Here is an 18,702-nt window from a genome sequence, read left to right as displayed (position 1 = left end):
TGCCAAAAAATAAAATAAAATGTTAACTAAAACAAATAAAATATTTGTTTATAACTTTTAAAAATCAAAGCTGTAAATCCAAACACAATGACAAAATCATAGCACAAAAAAGCTCTAGACCTGAAGTTTTTAGTATATATAAGTAAAATAGGCAACAACTGCATAGGGGAGAGACCAAGGTAAGAAGCAAAATCAAAACTTCATACATATACTAAACAGAGCCATCTTTAGAAGAGCTTATGGTTTGGCCTTAATCTTATCGTTGCCGTGAAACTTCCTTCGAGCATCTACAGCTTCTCTGTAGAAGAAAGAAAAGACACTTCAACTCTCTTGAGAGAATGATTTAAAAAAGACAAAACATCACGAGGGTTTCAAACAAACCTGAAAGCATCAATGATCTCCTTGATTTACTCTCTCGTAAAAAGCATTGGCTGTCTTATCAAATCGCTGGAGATTCATTGATAACTCAGTGAATTATAATGTTTCAGCGTTCAAAGGCAAAGGATTTTTGTAATAGAATTGAGATGATTTTTACCTGTAGCAAACGAAGAGCATCACCTTCTCGGAAACATTCTTTAGGCCAATCAGGTTTCAGTTCTCTGCAGACTTTAGCATCTGATAAGGCATGTTCAACTTGTCCTAATCGCAACCAACAGAGGCTTCGTTTAAGAAGAAGGTATGATCTGTGGGGTCAAACCAATGGCCGTTGTTCAAAGAAAATGCCACAGAATCACAAAATTGACATAAGCTTTAGAAGTAGTTTTAATGTTGAATACTTGTGTGTAAGCGTCGATGGGAATATGGAATGCGTCTTGTCCTCTTGCTTTTGCTCCTGTGCCTTTCCCCTTTACTTCTGGAGAGAGCTGTGGAATATATAACAGTGTGCTTTAAAAATTTCATGCAAAAGAGATGCATTTTGATCAAACTTCAAAGTATGAAGTACCTCAGGATTCAGAAAGGTTTTTCTAAATCTCAGTCTCTCCATATTTTGACTTGTTTGAGTTCCCCTCGTGTTTTTTTATTTGATTCCATGTGAGCGGGGACTCCAACAAATGTCCAGTCTAAAACAGTTTCAGGTTTTGTTCACAACATGAAGAGAGTCTCAACAATCTTTATGTTCTCTCTTAGAGATGCAACTTTTAATGGCCTATTGCCATCCTGAAAATCACAGTCATGTGAGGATTTGTGTTTATTTTTAAAGAGCTGATTGTTACGTTGAGGTTACCTCGTCTTTCTTATAAAGATCAGCTCCAGCTTTAAGTAAACAGTTGCTTAACACAAATCTCCAACATTAGCAACTGAGTTGCACCACCAGCAAAAACATTAGCTTTGGCACCTGCCTGTAATTAACAAAATAAGAATCAAGCTTGATCTAAGATGTATAGCAACTGAAACAGCACAACACTCAAATTAGGAACATCTCAAACCTTGAACAACAGCTCTAAGCATGCCATAGAACCAGCCGCCACTGCTGATAACAACGGCGTGACATTATCTTCGGTCACGGCGTTAGGCTGCAAGACCATGAAAAAATCAAAATTAAAACTACGCTTTAGATGGAAATTCAACTAAATATATGCATTATCACAAAAGCTTACATCGACATTGTGATCTAATAAGTCATGGCCTGCATCCCAAATCAATGGCGTGCCAGACTCACTTTGAGAATCAACAGGAACACCTTTGGACAGCAACTCCTTTAGGAACTTGATTTACCCTAATGATACACAAAATAGAACACTTTGTGATCTTAGAAAGCGAAATGAAATAAGCAACATGCTTATTAAAAACAAACCTGTTACAGCTGCATAATGCAATGCATTCGTCCTGAACCCAACTCCTTTTAATCTCGAACTGAGTGACGATCTCACGGTCGCCGGCAACATCGAGCAGAGATCGTCTCTCGCGTTGAGACCCACCAACTGGGGTTGCTTTATCATTTTTTTCATTACGACTATCAGATTTGCGTAGTGAAGCGCCACGCCGGATCCGCCCAGAGTTGTCTCCGACAGTTTCAAAAGTCCCGAGCTTTCCATTCACAAAAAAAAAAAAAGTCTCGAGCTTTCTTCAAGAAAAGCAGAAGACGTCGACGCCGTTTTGAGTCTCCCAGAAAACAGAAAACGCAAAACCTATTCTATAACTGGGCCATAAATGTTTTAGAAAACCCAAATCAAAAAACATCTTTCAACAAATGAGAACGCGACAAGTGTCAAAAAAAACTCCCAAGGAAAAACTTAAGTCTACTTGTATTAGATTATCCTAATAGTATTGCTGAATCGGATTTTGGGTTGGTATTGGTAGAAGAAAAACAGTGACTAAAGTGAAACTGATTATACTAAAACAAACTTCACATCTTCAAAAATATCAGAGTAAAGAAAAAGAATTATCAGAGTAAAGCACCACTATCTTCAAAATATCATAGAAAAGATAATTAAAAGAGTAGGTGTGATTAAGCATTCAGATAAATATCTGGTACAATCGTAAAACCGAACCAAGATAACCAATTCGGTTCAAATAAATCAAGAACCGGAAGAAACATGTGTGAGAACAAATAAAAACAGTGAAATAAATCAGACAGACTTTATAATTTTCTGTAACATGTCTTGCCCAAATTAATCTAAAAACTATTATGAAAAAGTGGATTCGCAAGTTGGAGTTTGGTTTAAATAACAGCCATAGCTTTTTCTTAGAACGAACCCAAAAAATAATATCAGAGAATTTTCATCATTATAACTTTTAAAATTAAATTTAAATTTTCATATATTTTTTTGTGCCTTCACACGTCTTTCTTCTCTGACTCCCACTTTTTTAATTGTCCTTCTTATTTGTTTTTGCTCGTGTGAAGACCTCTTTAACTCTCTGTCACTATTATAAATATCAACGGTCCGACATTTCTTCTGTTCAAATTCTCCTCGAAAGTCCCCCAAAGAGAGAAAAATATCAAATCTTTGTCTGATCGGAGAAGATGAAGGCAAGACGTGGGAGACGCCCTGAGGTACGATGCTTTTGCTCTTCTCTGTTTTCATTTTTAATTCACTGATATTCATAAGGATTCTGACTTTTGTTATTTATTTGATGAAAAACAGAAGTTTTGGCCTTCGATTGTGATGAACAAATGGTTGAACATAAAGCCGAAAGTTAATGACTTTAGCGAAGACGAAGTCGATACAGAAACTGAGAGCGAAGACGACGGTAACCATTACTTTTAGTATTCTCAAGAATTTAATTGTTCTCTCTTTTATTTTATCTCATTATTAATCTGATTTTCTGGGTCCCTTTTCACAGTATGTTCGGTCAAAGACGTAGCTGATTCTTGCTGCGTAACTGATGAAGACAGCCATGGAGGTCGCCGGGGAGGCCTAGCTGATCACTGCAACAAAATTTCAGGCAAAGATTCTTTTTCTGCTCAAAGAAATAAATATATATATGGAGTAATTAAATCAGAAATTCATAAATAAATAACCGACGAGTTCTAATATTTTTTAATCAAATCAGAAATTTAATTTAATTTTAATATAACTTTTAAAAATAAATAATAATTCTTCAGACGGTGGTGTGAGGGGTTACCAGAGAAAACACCGGCGAGGCAAGTCGGAGACTTTGAGAGCCCAATACATAAACACCAAGGACATCAAGTAAGGGCATTTCTGGTATTTCAACCATTTTCTCCCGGTGAGAATATCTCTCTCTTTCTGACACGTTTTTGACCTTTGTAGAGTGACGGTGGCTACATGGAACGTCGCCGGAAAACGTCCCTCCGATGATCTCGAGATTGACGACTGGCTTACTACAGATAGCCCTTCAGATATTTACATCATCGGGTAAGTAAAACAAAACTCACACAAAGAATCATCCTTTAAAGCAGAAACATCTCCTCTCTAATTCGAAAAAAAAAAAAAAAAAACATCTCCACTGTTTTGATCTTCTTTGATGTAATTTGTGTTACTAAAAGGTTTCAAGAAGTGGTTCCGTTAAACGCCGGGAACGTTCTCGGAGCAGAAGACCGAGGTCCGATTCCGAAATGGGAATCTATAATCCGCAGAACACTTAACAAATCGGAGAAAGAATCATTCTATGATCAGTCATCACCAAGCAACACAAACGTTCTTCATAGGTCTCACAGCGCGCCATCGTCTCCTGTCTTAGGACAACAAACAAACTCCATCATCGCAGATGTCATGGTCGAGAATCTCGCTTCGGACCAGTCCTTAGACCTAGCTACAGACGAGTTCATCGACGCTGCAACCGCTTTACCGAGTCTTGAACCGGTGGGGAATCCAGACGTGGACTGGCCTGAACGAGCTTTAGACGAGAATCCTCAGATTGTTGGATCGGAGGGGAAGCTAAGGAGAGTGTTGAGCAGCAACGCTATGCTAGGGTTTAAGCTACCGGAGAATCCAACGGGAGTTAGTAGGTTTTCTTTGGACGCAAGGAACTTGAAACGGTCACGGAGCTTTGAAACCCTAAAGCTGAGTTGGAATGATATAAAAGAAGAGAATGATAATAACTCATCCTCCTCGTCCGAAGCTCAGAAAACTCTGTCTGATGATGATTCATCAGACGGAGAGTTGTCTTCCGACGAGGAAAAAGGAGACAAGATCGGTAATACTTATGGGTTGCCGGAAGATGTGGTGGAGGAGTGCCGGAAGGTGAAAGATTCTCAAAAGTATGTGAGGATAGTGAGTAAGCAAATGGTTGGGATCTATGTATCGGTATGGATCCGACGGCGGTTAAGAAGACACGTCAACAATCTGAAAGTTTCGCCGGTTGGAGTTGGTTTGATGGGTTACATGGGAAACAAGGTAAACAAACCCTAACTTCCTTTCCAAGTAATACTAATACAAAATAATCAAGCAGTTTCTTAAAATTTGATAATTTGCAGGGATCAGTATCGATAAGCATGACGTTGTATCAATCAAGAATGTGTTTTGTGTGTTCACACTTAACTTCCGGTCAAAAAGACGGAGCTGAGCAGCGCCGGAATGCTGACGTGTACGAAATCATACGCCGTACTCGTTTCGCATCTGTTCTTGATACAGATCAACCGAGAACCATTCCATGTCACGAGTAAGAAACCAATCAAAGATTACAAAACACAAATCAAGAAACCTAAATCATATGTCCTAAATGGTTTTTTTCATACAACAGTCAGGTATTCTGGTTTGGAGATTTGAATTACAGACTTAACATGTCAGACAGTGAAGTTAGAAAGCTTGTGTCACAGAAACGTTGGGATGAGCTCAAGAACAGTGATCAGGTTGGGTCTCTTTGTTCAGTTCGGGTTTGATATGTTACACATATATGTTACTTTAATTTAATGAAACTAATATCAATTTTAATGTAACAGTTGATTAGAGAATTACGAAGAGGACATGTCTTTGATGGATGGAGAGAAGGACCGATCAAGTTCCCTCCGACATATAAGTACGAGTTTGATTCCGATCGTTACGCCGGAGAAAACGTGAGAGAGGGAGAGAAGAAGAGAGCTCCTGCTTGGTAAGTGACTAAAAGTTAAAAGAATTAAGAGTTATGGGGCCATTATGAAATCTTAGATGTGTTATTCCTTTTTTTTTTTGTGACAACTTGTGTTTTAAAGTTTTTTTTGTGTGGTGTTAACAGGTGTGATAGAATATTATGGTTGGGAAAAGGAATAAGACAAGAGTGTTATAAGAGGTCGGAGATAAGGATGTCCGATCATCGGCCGGTGACTTCCATATTTAATGTCGGAGTTGAAGTTTTTAGTCAACGGAAACTTCAAAGAGCTCTTCATGTTAACAACGCTGCTGCTTCTGCTGTTCATCCTGAACCTTCTTTCTTGTTCTAAGTGTCTCGCAAAAATATTAACTTATTAACGGAATTCTGTGATTAGTTTTATACATGGAGGATTTGTGTTTGGCATTTTTGTTTGTTTTGTATTGTTATCTAAATGCTAACTTTTATAAGTTTAATTGTATACGAGTCTATTTAATAAGTTAACTGTTTCCATTTAAAATTGTCTGAAAATGCTTAAAATTGTTGATGTCACTCTAAAAACCACTTGACAATTAAACAACTGATGATTGAGAAGAAAATCTAAAAATTTAAAAAAATAACTAAGCTGATTTTAAAATTTAATTAAGAAAAATAACATTTGCTTACAGATTAGACTTCAAATTTTAAAATATAGGGTCATGGTTTGAAATTAATGAAGATAGTTTTGAAATTAAGAGCTTTCAGTTTAAATTTAGAATTTTAAAAACATCTTTCTTGAACCAGGTTTCATGCAGTTGCTTTATAATCCATCTCACAGACCTTTCTTTGCATATGAGTCTCTTTTTATATTTACTTCATTTCATCATTGTTTTTTTTTGGTTAATAGAGCCAAGGCTTTAGTAGTCAAAATTGACATTTGTGATTTTGAGCATAATTTTCAAAGTGTGGATTATAGGGCTAATAAATTCAATAATAACATGTACAGACTACAGAGAAAGTAATTAAAAGCATACTGAGTATTTAATTATGTTTCATTCCATAAAAGATAAAAGTGAGCAGATGTTTGTATGATTGAAAATTGGTCCATCCTCAAGCGAAATTTGATAACATTGTATTATTAATAAATTTGATAATCATGTAAGAACCTAGAAAGTGAAATTTACGTTTTTTTGTTTTTCTTTAATCTTTATGCAAGAAACGATATATTCAAGAATCATTACTTTCACATTTTCATTCATAAAAATTTACACTTATCTATGTTGTAAGCAGAGTTAATATCAGTATTAAACATTTCCTGCAGCTCGAATTTAGACTGGAATAGTAATCCCTCCGTAATATAAGTCGTTTTAGAATTGTGCACATAGATTAAGAAATCATTAATTTTTTATATTTTCTAAACAAAAACATCATTAATTATCTGTCTAACCACAAATCAACCAATAATAAAATAGAAGGTATATTATCATTGGTCATATAATATTAACTGTTAATAAATTTTACATAGAAAACCAAAAACGTCATATAATTTGGAACATAAAAATTCTTTTAAAATGACTTATATAAAAAAAGGAGGGAGTATTAAACATTAATATGCCCATACATAGGATGTGCCGCAGTATTAGACTCTCTAAATGTTAACTGGTCGGTGTTTATGAAAGAGGCTACCCATTGACTACAGTTCATTTGCGACTAAAACAGCTAGAATAAGATAACATATTGCATTGACAAACAATCACGTGTGGATAAAGAAAAAATCGTCAATTTTTATACTCCTATTAAATTGTCACATCCTTCTTTACATATGGAGATATATAGCTATGTGTGACTGTATGGTATCTGTGGTGAGTAAACTTTTACACTAAATGTATATATTTACTCTTAGTGAGCCAAAAAAATATCAATCCAGTAGAATATAAATTTTTATTATTTACTCCATTTATTATCCATTTATTAACTTCTATAAATTAATAATTTTTATAAATTAATAAATTTTGCCAGTCTCAATTTGGACCGGTTTAAAATTTGATACAAATCAATAAAATAATAAAATAAATTAATAATTTATATGTATATATATTTTATATATGTAAGTGCATATTATTATATGGTTTATTTTATCTTCACAATGGAAGTATTTTTATATTCTCTTAACACTTAATATATTTTTGATAAGATTTGGTAATATTATATCTAAAACCAAATTTAAGTTCTATGCAATATATATTATATACACCAAATAATATAATATAATTAATATAAATATCAAATTAAAAAAAAAACAATTAATGTCTATACAATAAAATTAATTATTTTTTTATTTTAAAATAAATATATCTTAAAATAAAAAATCTAAATAAATAAATTTTTGTAAATTAATGTCTGTATAAATTAATAAAAATTTTAAAATTTCAATATTATTAATTTACATATGTTCTACTGTATATACAAACAGAAAAATGCAGACTAAATTTTACTCTAGATTTTACAAGAGTAACATGATTTTACTCTAAATTTTCTCTTTCCTCTTTCCGCCTTTTTTTATTTCCCTCTCGTTTCCACTAATATATTTACTCTCTTTTACTCTCAAATTTTCGAATCACACACCAGTCTTAATTTGTTTTTTTTAGTCTACTATGTGCATTTCACAAATTCAGCCATAAAATTAAATGGGAACTAGCCACTTTTCATCTTTGGCATATAATTTAGAACCCAATAAGACGCAGGCACGTGCGCAATGATTGACGTATCATGTGACTCCTTTTTCTCTCCCACTGGAATTTTTATTGACAATATGATTATTGAATAACAAAAATGATAATCCGGAATATGGGTTTAGTTTGTAGTAAAGAGATGAAAATTGACTATAAAGTTGATAGTTTTGTTATCAAATTAGAATGAGTTGGAATTTAATTATTTTAATCAACCATTTTGGTATACGTTTTATCTTACAAATATATAACAACAAAAATTGAGTTAATTTTTAGTTAGTTGAAAATTTCATTAACGTTGAAAGCAAAATACGAATTTTTTTTTTTTTGAACAGAGCAAAATAAGAAAATTGCATCATCATGTTATGCTATTATTGTAACTTATCCTTTGTACATTTACGATATTATTAACCAAAATATGCATGTCTATATTTTTCATGATAGTATCATTTCTGTAAATGGTCCACATATTATTTATCAAAATATAATATACAAGTATTTTTTCTAATATTTTGTCATTCTGTTTATTTTATATTTTAATTATTATTATTTTTTCTTTATTGTAATATTTTTTATGAACCAAAATTATATATGTTCATAAAATCTATAGTATTAACGTTATTAGATAACTCACATATTACTTTATCAAAATGCCATACCCAAAAAAAGTTGCTATACCAAAAGATTTAGTTACGGTTGTGTGTAGACTAAGAAGAAAACAACATTTGCACGATCTGGAAGCACATGAAAGTTCTGTTTCATCTTAAAGATTATATTTAGAACCAAAATGTTAGCTTCACATATCCATCAACAAATAGGATATTAACTTCTAGCAAGCAATACCGTAATTAATTAGAGGACCTAACTAACTCTCTCATAGAGATAAGATAGATAGAGCTAATGTTGAGTAGAAGAAAGCTAAAGCTTCTTGTTTCATATTAGTGAGTTGGTTGCCGTTAAATATTTACTGTGGATTTCTGTCTCTCTCTAGTTCGTTGGTAACATAGATTTTTCAAACATCATTATATGCTAATATTTTTTCTTAAAACATCATTTTATGGTAAGACATCATTTTATGAATAGAGTTTAACTTAAAACAGAAATGTAAGTAAACTATCCTTTTTTATTTTTATTTACCTTCCAAACACTAATTCTTTATAAGTACTTTCTGTGGTTAAAAATTCAACATTTATTCTACTACTCTCCTCTGCCTCTTCATCTGCTTTTAACATAGTAAGCACAAAGCCACAAATATTATAAAATTCCAAACTCACTCCTGGAAGGAGGAGAGACACAATCTTTCTTCTCAAACTCGACGGCATAATCATTTTTGATTATCAACTCATCACTCTTTCCCATTATTACCCATCCAATTTCTGATAATTTATTGGGAAAAATGGGTTGTTTCCAGTCCAAAACTGTTAATCTCCCTTCTCCTGATGACCCTTCAGTTCCAAACAAACCAGAATCAGGTTTCGACTCTAGTTCCTGTCTATAAATCTTTTTTTTTGCTTTTGTATATCTGGTTTGGTTGCTTCTTAGTGGATGTGTAGACTTAAGTTTGTCTTTTTTTTTTTTGTTTGCCTAGTTCTGTCTTAAATCTGTTGCGGGTCTTTTTTTTTAATGATTGTGGGTTTAGTGTAAATTATGTTTAAATCAGGAAAGAGATTGAAATTTGATACCTTTCTGGGACTAAACTCAAATAGATTAACCCTCAAGCCTTTTTGACACTGTTCTTGTGTTGCAGTAACTGAGGACCAAGTAGCGGATCAGGAGAATCAAGTTCCATGTTTCAAAGAGTTTGAGTTTAGTGAGTTGGAGAAAGTAACAAATGGGTTTAGTCCCAGTTGCATTGTCTCTGAAGGTGGAGAGAAAGCTCCCAATGTTGTTTACAGAGGAAAGCTCGAAGGCAATCGTCTCGTCGCCATCAAGCGATTCTCTAAACAGGCATGGCCTGATGCTCAGCAGTTTGTGGTAACAACCAAACAATCAGATTCTTATATTATGATCATTCATTTCATTTGATCATCAAACAGTAGTTAGTGTCTATCTTGACCAAGAGAATATGCTAATCTCTGTTTGGTAGCTATTGAAACGAAGGGAAAGTATGTAACTTTAAGTTGCTAAAGCTACTTTTACCCCATGGTTCTGACTATATTATATCGACCACAGTTTTATTAGATTCTCTGTTAGCTTTTATGGTTGCAGATACCTTTGTAAAGGTGTGATCTTTAAATCAAAAGAAAAAAAAAAAGAACATGCTTTGGAACTTTCCTGTCTGTTATCTTGTCTGAAATTGGAATAGTTTGATCTTGCGTTGACCAATGTTTGACTTGTTGAATTTCAGGCTGAGGCTACTGGTGTTGGAAAGCTTAGATTCAACAGATTGGTTAATTTGATCGGTTGTTGCGCTGAAGGAAACGAGAGACTGTTGGTAGCTGAGTACATGCCTAATGATACTCTCTCAAAGCATCTTTTTCACTGTAAAGTCTTTCCTCTTGACTACTTCCATTTTTTTTTGATAAAAGCTCTTAATACTCTCTTCTTGTGTGTAGGGGAGAAACAGCCACTTCCTTGGGAAATGCGTCTCCGAGTAGCAGACTTTATAGCACAAGCACTTGATCACTGCAATGTCGAAAACCGAAAGATCTACCATGATTTGAATGCATACAGGATCCTCTTTGATGAGGAAGGTGATCCTCGTCTATCTACTTTTGGTCTTATGAAGAACAGTAGCAACGGGAAAAGCTATAGTACCAACTTAGCTTATACTCCACCTGAGTTCTTGCGTACAGGTATAAGCTCTACCTAACGAAGCAAGAAATTGTAGGGCCCTGAGATTTTGGAGGCTATAAACATTTCTTTTAAAACTTTAATAAAAAATATTTTCTTCGTAATTTGGGGGACCAAGGCCAATGTTTCACGTGGCTGCTCTCAAATTCGGTAGGTCCCGGGAGGAAACTTTTTGATATCTTTCCCATTTTTTTCAGGTAGAGTCATTCCAGAAAGTGTGGTTTACAGTTATGGAACTATTCTTATAGATCTTTTGAGCGGCAAACACATTCCACCAAACCATGTAATGTCTCTGAAAATCATCTTGTTTCATTTGGTCATCTTAATATGAGATTAAGTGATGAATGTATTCAATGTTTCAGGCTCTTGATATGATAAGAGGGAGGAACGCATTGCTACTAATGGATTCATCACTTGAAGGGCAATTTGAGAATGAAGACGCAACCAAACTTGTTGATCTTGCTTCAAAATGTCTTCAGAACGAGGCGAAAGATCGACCTGATACTAAGTTTCTTCTCTCTTCAGTAGCACCACTACAAAAGCAGAAAGAGGTTAAAGAATCATACTCGAATATGTTTTTTTTTTTACCACCAAAGTTATTATTAAACTTTTTGTTTTGTGTGTGTTTAGGTTGCATCTCATGTCTTGATGGGCCTGCCTAAGAACACTGTGATACTACCAACTCTGCTTTCTCCTCTGGGGAAGGCTTGTTCGAGGATGGACCTTGAGGCTGTTCACGAGATTTTGCTTAAAACTGGTTACAGAGACGATGAAGGAAAAGAGAATGAGGTAACAAATCTTTAACCGAGTTCTCTTGTATTGGTTTTTCCAAGTTCTTCTGACTTTGTATCTCCACAGCTTTCATTTCAAGAATGGACACAACCAGTGCAGGAGATGCTTAACATAAAGAAGTTGGGAGACGTTGCTTTCAGAGACAAGGACTTCAAGAACGCTATTGAATGTTATTCAGAGGTAAACAAAACAAAGTCTAATGGTCGACTTTAGTTAACATTTTATCTAAAGCTGTTTTTTTGTTACTAGTTGGTGGTTATGATGACGACTGTTCCATCTGCGACTGTGTTTGCGAGACGGTCATTCTCCTACCTGAAGACGGAACAAGTAGAGCTTGCGCTGAGAGACGCAATGCAGGCTCAAGTTTGCATACCGGAGTGGCCTACTGCGTTTTACATGCAGGCTTTAGCGCTTTCCAAGCTTGGAATGGAGACTGATGCTAATGATATGCTGAATGATGGTGCTGCTTTTGATGCTAAGCGTCAACAACAACAGAGCAGTTGGCGTTGTTGAAGGAATGAGAACAGAGAAAGAGAGAAGAGAAGAGAGTCCCGAATATTAGTATGGGCTCCTTTTCAGAAAAGAGAGTTGCCCTTGAGAGTGTTGAGAGAGAAACTTGTGAGGGATTGAATGTTATGGTGAATTAGGGTTTTATTTATGTTATTATATATATATGAATAAATAAAGATCTGATGTTTGTGTGGAAAGTTAGTGTTGATTGTTTTGCAGTAATGATACAGAAAAAGATGGAAATTAGACAGAAATTGGTTATGGAGATTGAAGCTTTGTCAGATAGAAGCTAATGTTGAAGATGGAAACGTTATAGTTTACCACTACTTTTTGTTTGGGCCACACCATTTTATGTCTAATTTGGTATATCAAGCCCAAAGATTGACGAGGAAACAAATAAATATTTTGTAATTACTTTGCTTAATAATATAAATAGTCATCAAATCACGTCCACTCTTGTGAGAAAACAAATATGTCACATTCAAATATAAGACAATGTGCTAAATGATGACCAACAACTAGTCGCACATTTGAACACGCGCAACCTCGCACATATATGTATGTACAGATGCATGCATTATGGTCAAACAAAAAAAAAAGTGTACGCATACATGTATGATTGAGAGAAGGACAACATCATGGACTGATACCTTACTTGGTTGGTTCTTAAACTGTCTGGGTTCTTCTTTATTCGTTCATGCATTAGGTTTAAACATCGCCTCATGATTAACGAGGGTTCTTAGATTGGAGTTCTTAATGGAATATAAGAAACCGTCTTTTAACTTTTAACTAACAAAACTAACAACCGATTCTTAAATATCTTACTTAATTAAAAGTTAAGAGACGTTCTTATATTCCGCTAAGAACTTCACTATAAGAACCTCCGTTAATCATGCTCTTACCTTCTCTAGTACTTCTAAAATTGACTTTGAGTTGACGGCCGCGATCTACAAGTGTAACCTAATTATTTTGCATGTCGATAAATTTCATCAAGATTGTGGATCTTTTGGGGTAAAAGTATACATTGTCGGGATCGTAGACAGTTTAGCAAAAACAAGAAGCACGATGAGGACCATTATGGTGGGTTGGTGTTTTTGAAGTTTTGAACACATATCTATGAAATTTATTTTCCACGTCAGGAAGAATTGTAATAATTATGTACATAATTAATACATCTTAAAAAATCTTATGGTATACTAATCAGTGTTTCAAGAAATATTATGCAAACTTTTTATTGGTTGATGAAAATAAATTAAATAATATCTGGTAGTTTTGTTCGTCGGTGGTATCGGTTTAATCTATATTAGATAATATCGGTCTTGCTTTTTAGCGGGTGATTTATTCGGCTTGGTGAGTAACATATTGTATCACAATATTTAGCATAGTCTGAGTATCGCTCCATCGTGTATGACAGTATGAGTGAGTTGCTTTGGTTGAAAGGATTGCTCTCGATGCGTCGTTTTCCTCTTCAATTCCTTTATGCTAGCTAGACGTGTACGTGTTTTATAAATGTAAGGTCAAAACCAATGAAAATCAAAAACTATTCTATACATTTTGTTTTCTTACAATATAGGTAAAGTGCAAAAACTATTATGTACATTTTGTTTTCTTACAATAGGTAAATGTAAGGTCAAAACCAATGAAAATCAAAAACTGTTCTATACTGATGCGAATTTAAACCCGAATATTTTAAAAGTATATTAGTAACCTCATATATTCAAACGTATATAGTACTTATATATAGACCATTCACCCTTGTATGGCTTAGTGTATTCAACATAGAATGTATATTGTATGTCGTAGGCCAGCAGGGCCGGCTGAGGAGGGGGACAAGCGGTGCGACCGCCCCGGATCCAAATCCGTGTCTCTCAGTATATTAATAGTTAAAGGGCCTAATTTTTTTAAAAAAAATCTATATTTTTATATAACAAACATTATAAATATAATAAATAAAATTGAAAAGGATCCAAAAATATTTGATATGCATAAAATTTTATTTTCATCACGAAATATATAAAATATTACTGATTAAATTTTAAAAATATTTTACATTATTTGAATATAAATTTTAGAGGGTTAAAAAATTTTTTTTGCCCTATGGCCCATAACAATGCTAAGCCGGCCCTGTAGGCAAGGTCCGTCCTAGCCATAAGACATGTATTTATATTTAACATTTTTAGGGCCACAAAATCTTAACCTGTGTCGTTTTAATATTTAGGCTATAATGATCATAAGTGGTCGTTTTATATCTTCTTTAGTATAAGATGTAATATTTAGTCATTTTCCTTATTCTCATACTTTCTTGGTGTCTTCTTTCAATAGAATCCCATTAGATATAATTGATACTAAAGAATATTTAGTCATTTTCCTTTTTCTCATACTTTCCTAGTGTCTGTTTTTATAGCTAATAATCATGTATATATATTTCATTTCAACTATCATTTATTGTTATCTAAATTATCATAGTTAAAGACATTCATATTTTATATTTCAAACACATATTAGTAATGCATTTTTCTTATATTTTTATGATTTTCTTGATTCTTTATATAATTGTAAAATAATTTAACAAAAATCCAGGTTAAAATTTACAACAATCACAACTAAACTGTTATATTTGTTTGATTTAAAAGATAACAGAAATTTGGTTTTAATGCAATACATTTTCCTATATAAAATAAATATATAGTAATGATAAACAAAAGTCAAAATTTCTGAAAATAAATTAAAGGCCACATTTTTTATTTTGGTTTAGGCCACCGGATATTCCGGGCCGGCACTGTCGTAGGCTTTCCTTCCTTACGACGTAGTTGCACGTTTTTCATTCCAGGGAGATCTTTTTTTTTGTCAACGGCGATAATTATTTGCCTATCTCTGAAATGCTATATTGTTTCACTATAAAAAGACCTCTACATAACTAGAAACTTTTATGAGAAAAAACTGACTCGTAAATTTACGTTTATTATACGTCGACTTTACGAGGAATAGAATTCCAAGTACTATCGCCGTATATTCCACATATTATCGTCATAAAGTAACGAAAAATCCATTTCATCATACAATTAAAGTTAGTTTACGAGAAATTTAAATTTCATCGTAAAGTAGTTGTAACATTATCTTCTATATTACAAAAAAATGTTTTACGTTTCTCTAACAACGAAGTTTCTAGTATAGCTCTATTCTTGATTAATATGGCATTCATCTCCATTCTCGCTTAAAATAAATAATTTTAGCGTTGTCTTTATTTTTATATGTTGAATATGACGATCAATCTTACCTCCCATGGTTTCACGAATTAGTTCAGGGTTCAATTGCAATTTACAAAGGTCACCACATCACTGATGTATTTCACACGAGGCTTTACTTTCATGCATATGAGTATGGTAGACGGCGGGCGACAAGTGAAAGGCGAAATAGATTTCTACGAGATCTTGTAGGAGATTGTTAGAGTGGAATTCTCAAGGTTATTAAAAGACTCTGACATAAATTGGTTAACAGTTATCAAAGTTACACCTCGCGGATGAATAATCGGTGGAGAATTTCATACTCGATGATGTTTGTAGTGATGACTCGAATGTCAATGATATATCCGAATAATGATGTAACTTTTTCCATATATAAATCAAATGATGAATTTCAGACTTAATGCATGTGTTTGGTTTGTTCAATTATGAAAATTAAATTTATAAACTGATTTTGGGGTTAAACAAAATGTTAAAGGATTTATTGATTGAGGGTTTAGAGAGTAAAGAGTTTATAAGTTAAGGAACTTAGGGTTTGGGGTTTAGGAATTCAGATTGAGTCGTCGTAAGAGAGATACACGGGATCTGGTTGATAACTCGTAATATATTTCATCGTAAATACTTGTAATATATAAAGGTTTCATCGTAAAGTTCTCGTAAACTGAAAATGCGGGATTTGGTTTATTCCACGTAACATGTTTTGTCGTAAAGTCCTCGTAAACAGAAAATGCGTGACGTGGTTTAGTCCACGTAACACTTTTCGTCGTAAAATCCTCGTAAACAGAAAACACATGACCTGGATTATTCCTCGTAAAATGAAAACGCGGGATCTGGTTCATTCTTCGTAATGTTATGTGAATTTTACGACGAAACCTAAAATAAAAATGCGGGATCTGGTTGATTACTCGTAAATTTACGAGGATTTTACGGAGAAATTTAATTTCCTATATATACACGAACCAACTCACTATTAATTTCGTAGTGTTTGTCTCTCATTCTCCAAGCAAGGGTCTCCTCTCTACTTCCTCTTCTTTTTTTTTAAGTTTAGGTGGTTAGTTTAGGGAAATTAGGGTTTGATTAGGTGGTTAGTTTAGTGAATTTGTAGATACGTTTATGAAATTTGTGGATTATAGGATGAGGAATTTTAAAGGTTACTTGATTAAACTAATTAATTTTTTTTTTCAGATTGTTAGGAAAAACAAGCTTGCCATTCATTATAAAGATCTGTTTAGTGTGCCTAGTAGTCATGCAGATACATCATCTTCTTCCACTACAACAAAACATAGTGAATTCTAACCAATTTTCTGACCACTTAAGTTGGTCAAAACTGTTTCCGACCATAAACTGATCATTTAATGACGATCTAAATAAATGGACAAAAAGTGATCGGAAATTACTGACCAAAAAAACTGGTTAAAAAATGGTCAGTAATCTGTGACTCAATTTTGACCACTTTATAATCGGCAGAATTTTGGTCAGAAACTAATCAGAAAGTGGTCAGGCATTTTAAAAAGTTTAGTTGTTCCCAACCGTTGGGACAGTGGTCGAAAAATGATCAAAAATCTGATTTTTCATTTAGTTTGCAAACTAGCCGTTAGTCGTATATCATCTATATAAGGCATTTGATTCATTTGCAATCTACAGACAGATTCAAAGTCAAGAAAACAGCACTGAAAATGTCTTCACATATTTTAAATTTTCGTAGATGGATGTACGATCAATGGGATTCAAATGGGCAAATTTCAAAAGAGTTTGCGGAAGGGCTTAACGAGTTCATGCGTTTTGCCGGAAATCAAGAGATTACTTTGAGAGAAGGTAAGACGTTTTGTCCTTGTATTCGTTGCGATAATAGTAAATTTATTCCTATTGAAAGAGTTTGGAATCATTTGTATCAATATGGATTTACACCTAATTATAAAATATGGTATTTTCATGGGGAAGTTGATACCGGAAATATGCCTAGTACTAGTGAATATGTGCCGGTTAATTTAGAGGAACCTAGAATGGTAGTTGAATCTAGTGATACAATGCAAATGGTAAACGATGCATTTCGTGAAAACATCTCTTCATTTATAGAAGACGGAGAGAGAGTTGACGAACCAAATTTAGAAGCAAGGAGATTTTTTGATATGTTGGATGCAGATAAGCATCCAATATATGAGGGTTGTAAAAAAGATCACTCTCCTTTATCGGCTGCAACTAGGATGATGGCCATAAAATCAAATTTTAATTTGGCAGAAGACTGTGTAGATGCAATTGCTGATTTTGTGAAAGATTATCTCCCCGAAGATAATATGTGTCCAGCTTCTTACGACGAGGTCGATAAACTTGTTTCGGGTCTAGGTTTGCCATTTCAAATGATAGACGTTTGCATCGACAACTGTATGATTTACTGGAAAGCCGATGCGAACTACTTGGCATGTAAATTTTGTGGTAAACCTCGATTTAAGGTCACTAGTGGAAGAGCTAAGGTTCCATATAAACGTATGTGGTATTTGCCATTAGCTGATAGGCTTAAAAGGTTATATCAATCGGAATGCACAGCAAGTGCTATGAGATGGCATAAAGAGCACTCAAGTGAAGGAGAAATTGTGCATCCCTCAGATGCAAAAGCATGGAAGCAATTTCAATCAGTTTAGGTTTAAGCATGATAGTGGGAAAATTTCGAAAGCTATATTAAAGATGATGAAATCTGACCTACCAGGACCATATCCTACTTATAAACATCTACCTCGTGATGCAAAAACAAGATGGTTCAGAGCATTTGCGGTACTAAATTTATCACTGTAAATTTAGTTTTTACTCTTTCTTCGTTCACTATAAAGTTTCTTTACTTTTCAGCAACAATTTACTTGGTAACCGAGCATTACTGAAACCGTAAAAAGTGCTTACGAGAAAAAGGCACAGAAATCTTTTTCAAGCAATTTGTGTGAATGGAAAGAAAAATGGAAGCTCAACAAAGATCCTCCGGAGTGGGTATCAGATGATAATTGGCTGGGTTACGACTTGCTGTGGAAGGATGAAAAAGTCCAAGCAAAGTCTTCCACAAACTCTACCAACCGGAAAAGCGAGCGTGGTGGTTTTGGTATTGCAATACACAACACAGGGGCAAAATCCTATGAAAGGCGCAAAGACGAGATGGTAAATTATATTGTTAAATATGGCTAAGTGTGGTTACTGCGGGT

At 34.0% G+C, this 18,702-nt stretch overlaps 2 protein-coding genes and 1 pseudogene across 3 annotated transcripts; 2 read left to right on the top strand and 1 right to left on the bottom strand.

Annotated features, from left to right (window-relative positions):
- Positions 1-237: 237 nt before the first annotated feature.
- LOC106330101 lies at positions 238-2,036 on the bottom strand (annotated as a pseudogene).
- A 727-nt stretch (positions 2,037-2,763) lies between these two features.
- Positions 2,764-6,019, top strand: LOC106305414 (type I inositol polyphosphate 5-phosphatase 2-like). Of its 2 annotated transcripts, XM_013742875.1 has the most exons (11): positions 2,764-2,995; positions 3,087-3,192; positions 3,286-3,387; positions 3,548-3,635; positions 3,717-3,821; positions 3,953-4,525; positions 4,565-4,802; positions 4,883-5,067; positions 5,149-5,257; positions 5,348-5,496; positions 5,620-6,019. In XM_013742875.1, the coding sequence occupies exons 1-11, from the start codon at positions 2,966-2,968 to the stop codon at positions 5,822-5,824; spliced, it is 1,890 nt and encodes a 629-aa protein (XP_013598329.1). In that variant the 5' UTR covers positions 2,764-2,965; the 3' UTR covers positions 5,825-6,019. The 2 variants fall into 2 exon arrangements, with proteins under 2 accessions (XP_013598329.1, XP_013597562.1); XM_013742108.1 differs by having other exon boundaries at positions 3,953-4,802.
- Positions 6,020-9,384: 3,365 nt separating this feature from the next.
- LOC106323095 (probable serine/threonine-protein kinase At4g35230) lies at positions 9,385-12,286 on the top strand. The gene is made up of 9 exons (XM_013761271.1): positions 9,385-9,652; positions 9,928-10,154; positions 10,528-10,663; positions 10,736-10,975; positions 11,171-11,256; positions 11,336-11,524; positions 11,604-11,762; positions 11,832-11,945; positions 12,015-12,286. Exons 1-9 carry the CDS (start codon positions 9,577-9,579, stop codon positions 12,276-12,278), a joined length of 1,491 nt encoding a protein of 496 aa, XP_013616725.1. The 5' UTR covers positions 9,385-9,576; the 3' UTR covers positions 12,279-12,286.
- Positions 12,287-18,702: the final 6,416 nt, after the last annotated feature.

The sequence above is a fragment of the Brassica oleracea genome, chromosome C1 (genome assembly GCF_000695525.1).
Source record: "Brassica oleracea var. oleracea cultivar TO1000 chromosome C1, BOL, whole genome shotgun sequence".
Lineage (NCBI taxonomy): Eukaryota > Viridiplantae > Streptophyta > Magnoliopsida > Brassicales > Brassicaceae > Brassica > Brassica oleracea.
This window is presented reverse-complemented; position numbering and strand designations above follow the sequence as displayed.

Coding starts and splice junctions, on each gene's coding strand:
- LOC106323095 (XM_013761271.1), top strand. CDS start 9,577: ATGGGTTGTTTCCAGTCCAAAACTGTTAATCTCCCTTCTCCTGATGAC. Junction 9,653..9,927: donor TCCAAACAAACCAGAATCAG/GTTTCGACTCTA, acceptor CTTGTGTTGCAG/TAACTGAGGACCAAGTAGCG. Junction 11,525..11,603: donor CACTACAAAAGCAGAAAGAG/GTTAAAGAATCA, acceptor GTGTGTGTTTAG/GTTGCATCTCATGTCTTGAT.
- LOC106305414 (XM_013742108.1), top strand. CDS start 2,966: ATGAAGGCAAGACGTGGGAGACGCCCTGAG. Junction 3,636..3,716: donor ATAAACACCAAGGACATCAA/GTAAGGGCATTT, acceptor TGACCTTTGTAG/AGTGACGGTGGCTACATGGA. Junction 4,803..4,882: donor TGGGTTACATGGGAAACAAG/GTAAACAAACCC, acceptor GATAATTTGCAG/GGATCAGTATCGATAAGCAT.